The 3748-nt window shown below is 46.2% G+C and overlaps 1 protein-coding gene across 1 annotated transcript; it reads right to left on the reverse strand.

Annotated features, from left to right (window-relative positions):
• Window positions 1-1166: 1166 nt before the first annotated feature.
• LOC306913464 (putative lipid scramblase CLPTM1) lies at window positions 1167-3237 on the reverse strand. The gene is given in 2 exon segments (XM_079490130.1): window positions 1167-2095; window positions 2098-3237. Coding segments are annotated over 2 exon segments (1590 nt in total). The 5' UTR covers window positions 2957-3237; the 3' UTR covers window positions 1167-1364.
• Window positions 3238-3748: the final 511 nt, after the last annotated feature.

Genomic DNA, 3748 nt, shown 5'->3' on the forward strand with positions numbered 1-3748 from the left:
CAGGGTGTAATGAGATCTGGCCATAAATATAGCATGTCTTGAGTGTACAGGGTTTGATGAGGTCAGATCAGGTCAGCTCCATATATGGAGATCTAAGGGTGGCAGCGGGGGCAGTGTCTTGAGTGTACTGTTTTTTTTTTTGGTGTAAACCACTCCAACAACTGGCTTTGTACCCGTGTCTGTTCGTACCAAAAAAAATGTACCCGTGTCTGTTCGTACCAAAAAAAATGTACCTGTGTCTGTTCGTACCAAAAAAATGAGCATGGTTGCTATGGTCACCCAGTTCACACGGGTGTGATTTCATTACGTCAGACATTACGTCAGACCACAGCTGATCAGTCTATATAAGACCTTACACCACTAAGTTCACACAGGTGTGTTTTTTTTTTAAATTACACTTGTGCTTTTACTATAAACATGAGTGTTCAAAAAATAATATGTACCAACATGGAATCCTCATCACTGCAGAAATTTACAGCACTCAAAATAAAAACGAGATAAACTGTAATTCCTCTATAATACACACCTGACCTTCAGACTCGGCTGTAATTGTCAAGGTGATCCAACTTAGCACATGAAAGTGAACAATTCAAAAAACAAATCTCCAACTTTAAACGGTCGAACAATTCAATGTCCAAGAGAAATAAAGACTTGCGAATCAGCTATTGCTAGGACAGTTTGACATCAGTATTATTAACATGACAAGCTGATATTCTGTACATTTTAGGACATACAAAATAAAGATTCAGTGAGTGAAAAAGAAAATCAAGTAATCATTGACAATATTAATATTTATATTAATACCAACAAGGCTATTTTTTTGTTTGTTTTGTTTTTTCGTTCAAGTTTGGAACATCAACCATTTGTTTAAAATTCAAGGTCACTGTGTTGGTAGTGATTCAACAGGGTCATCCATCTTGTTTCCATTCACCACCTCTCTCTTAGGCTTCCGTCTCGACTCCAGACCCTTCCAGTTTCCTCTGGCACTACTCACCTGTTTCCGGGTAACCCGAAAAACGGTTTGTCACATGGAATGAGAAGAACAATTCACGAGAAATCTACAGACAGAACAAAAGCACTTGGGCACCTTCATCTCTGCAGGTAAAAATATGGAGATATTAGTAGCACTGCAACCCATCCCTCTCACATCCTGCTCTTTGTTTATGAAGTCTACATTGAATATGATTTGCTGTGGATCCCCACGTAGAATTTAGAGGGAGAGTTGAAACAATTTTCTTTTTTGTAGCAGTGCCCATGGCAGATGAACAATGACTCCCTTCCCTGGCAAAACGGACGTTTAAGCCTGCTTGGCTTCCACGAGTCCTCTTTACAGGAGTCACGGCAGGGGAGGCAGATGGTCTTTGTTAATCATTCTTCTTCTCCTCCTCTGCTTTGTCTGTGATGGCGAGTGGAGGAGGAGTGGTGGTCTCTGCCTGCTCTGTGTTGTCCTTGGAAGGGTCTGCTCCGCTAGTGCCAAACTCGTTGAACCGGTTGGGATCGACCCGATAGATCCAGCGCTGGTACAGGTAGACGAAGAACACCACATCATCTCTGAGGCATCCTATCCTGTACATCATGGGCATCTTGATGACAAAGGCAAACAGGTCATCAATGAAAGTGTTGAGTGCCTTGTAGGTGAGCATCCTCCATGGGAGGTGAGCCACCGACTTCATCTTGTAGTTGATGAACAACTGTGGTGTCATTGTAATGAAACCAAATGTTAACAAGAAGCCGTAGAGCATACTGAGTACCCATGAGTACCAGCCTTTGTGCTCTACATAAAGTAAACTGTAGATCGCATAGCAGCCAAACAGAGGATACAGCAACCATGACAGGTACCTGAAGGCCATGTCATCGTAGATTTTAGTCGAGGACTGAACATATGTGGACTTGTCTTTGAATACCAGTCGTGGGACTATCCCAAAGATTTTGTTCTCTCTGTCCAACTTGACATCCATAACCTTGGTAATCTTCCAGAAGTCGATTAGGAGGCCGATGAAGACGCTGACCAGGACAACAAAGTTGGTCTCGTTGTCAATTATGTAGAGCAACACCACATCGGACTGGAAAACACTGAAGATGATGGAGCGCACAGGCCTTCCAGAGATTGACGGCTATTCCAGAACTGGATATCTTTTTTGAAGGCCAGGAACTCAAAGATACTGTGTACGATGGAGACAACAATTGTCAGTCCCAAGAGGTAGGGGTTGGTCTCCAAAAGGGCCACCTTGACAGAGTCCTGGTCATCAGACTGCTCATAGGTGTCTTCAGGTAAGACATTCCATGGCGAGCGGGCATTCTGGGCCGCATACAGCTGCCAGCGCCACAGGGACAGCGGGCAGTAGGAGAGGCGCAGTGGCACCGTCTTCAGGGTGTCATTGATAGGATAGTAGTCCTTCTGGAGGTTCCAGTAATCATTGAAGTACACAATGGGGTAGTAGTCCCCACTCACAGCCTCAAACTTAACATGTTGGTCAAGTGGTGGGGGGACCGAGCCCTTCACCCAGGCTGTATGGTCATCCACCATGTTGATGGTGAGGTCGGGGTGCCAGTGAGAGATGACCGCTACAGGACCATGGCTCTTTGCCCGCTTGATCACTTCGGGATCTGCTTCTGTCTCTCCTGTGAGTAGATTCTTGGTCTTCATAAACTTTCTACGCTTGTATTTATTCAGCATTCTTGTTGAATGGACTGTTGCCAGTCTACGATACAGCCCCTTGCGTTTCGGGTCTGGGTGGAATCCACTTTTAGTGAAGTAGACATGTATGTAAAGGGAACCATTGTGCTGCACAGTCTCTGGGATCTCCATCTCCTTGTACTGCTCATAGCAGCCATCCCCATCCTCCCCTGTGGCCCAGTCTCCATAGACCAGGTCTCTGTGGAACCAGAACAGGGCTTCAGTGTTGTTGAAGTCAGAAAAGACCTCATCCTGGGAGATATAGATGTACAGGTCCATGAGGGTATCTTTGGGGAAGAGGTTCCGGCTGGGTAATCTTGGGACCCCTGCCGGGGTGCTGGGGTCAGGAGGGGATGGCCATCTACGGAACCAGCTACTGATCGCCCAGATGATGAAGATTCTGAAGACGACACCTTTGATGACCTGCCATGCATTAGGTGGTTGCTGCGGAGGAGGATCCTGTGCGTTTTCAGCTGTCTGCACAGCTTGCCCATCTGCCGCTGCAGCAGTTCCATTTATGCTTACCTCGCCGTTGCTCACGGGGGCTTCAGTTGCTTCGCTCCCCTACGTCGCCATCTTCCCTCTCTCTTGGTCGCGCACACCGAGTGTACTGGGTAGGGCCGGTGATAAATAGCTCGACTAATGCTGGTTATTTAGTTAGGACCCATTACAGTGGTGTTCGATACGAACTTAACCGGGATATGGAAACCTCCAATGAAAAGCTCTATAATTTGCTTGGCCAGATATTCCGTCCTATCCAACTGACTCAGGCCAAAGATATTAGAAGATATTCTGCCACCTTAAAGGTGGCCTTACACTAGCCGATAATCGGGCATTTGAAATCTGACAGCACCATACACTACAGGATAATCGGAGCGGGGCCGAGCAAATATCAAACATTCTTGATGTTGCTCGGCCGATCCCGATCGCGCGCGGGGGGTGCCCGATTGAGTCGGACACCCCCCGAGCGTCAAAAATGCCCGATTATCGGCTAGTGTAAGGCCACCTTTAGTCTCTGACTGTAATCCTTTTATACTTTTAGTTATATGTGTGTCATAATGACAATGCTAT

This window comes from Electrona antarctica (assembly GCF_951216825.1).
Source record: "Electrona antarctica genome assembly, chromosome: 20".
In the NCBI taxonomy this organism is placed as follows: domain Eukaryota; kingdom Metazoa; phylum Chordata; class Actinopteri; order Myctophiformes; family Myctophidae; genus Electrona; species Electrona antarctica.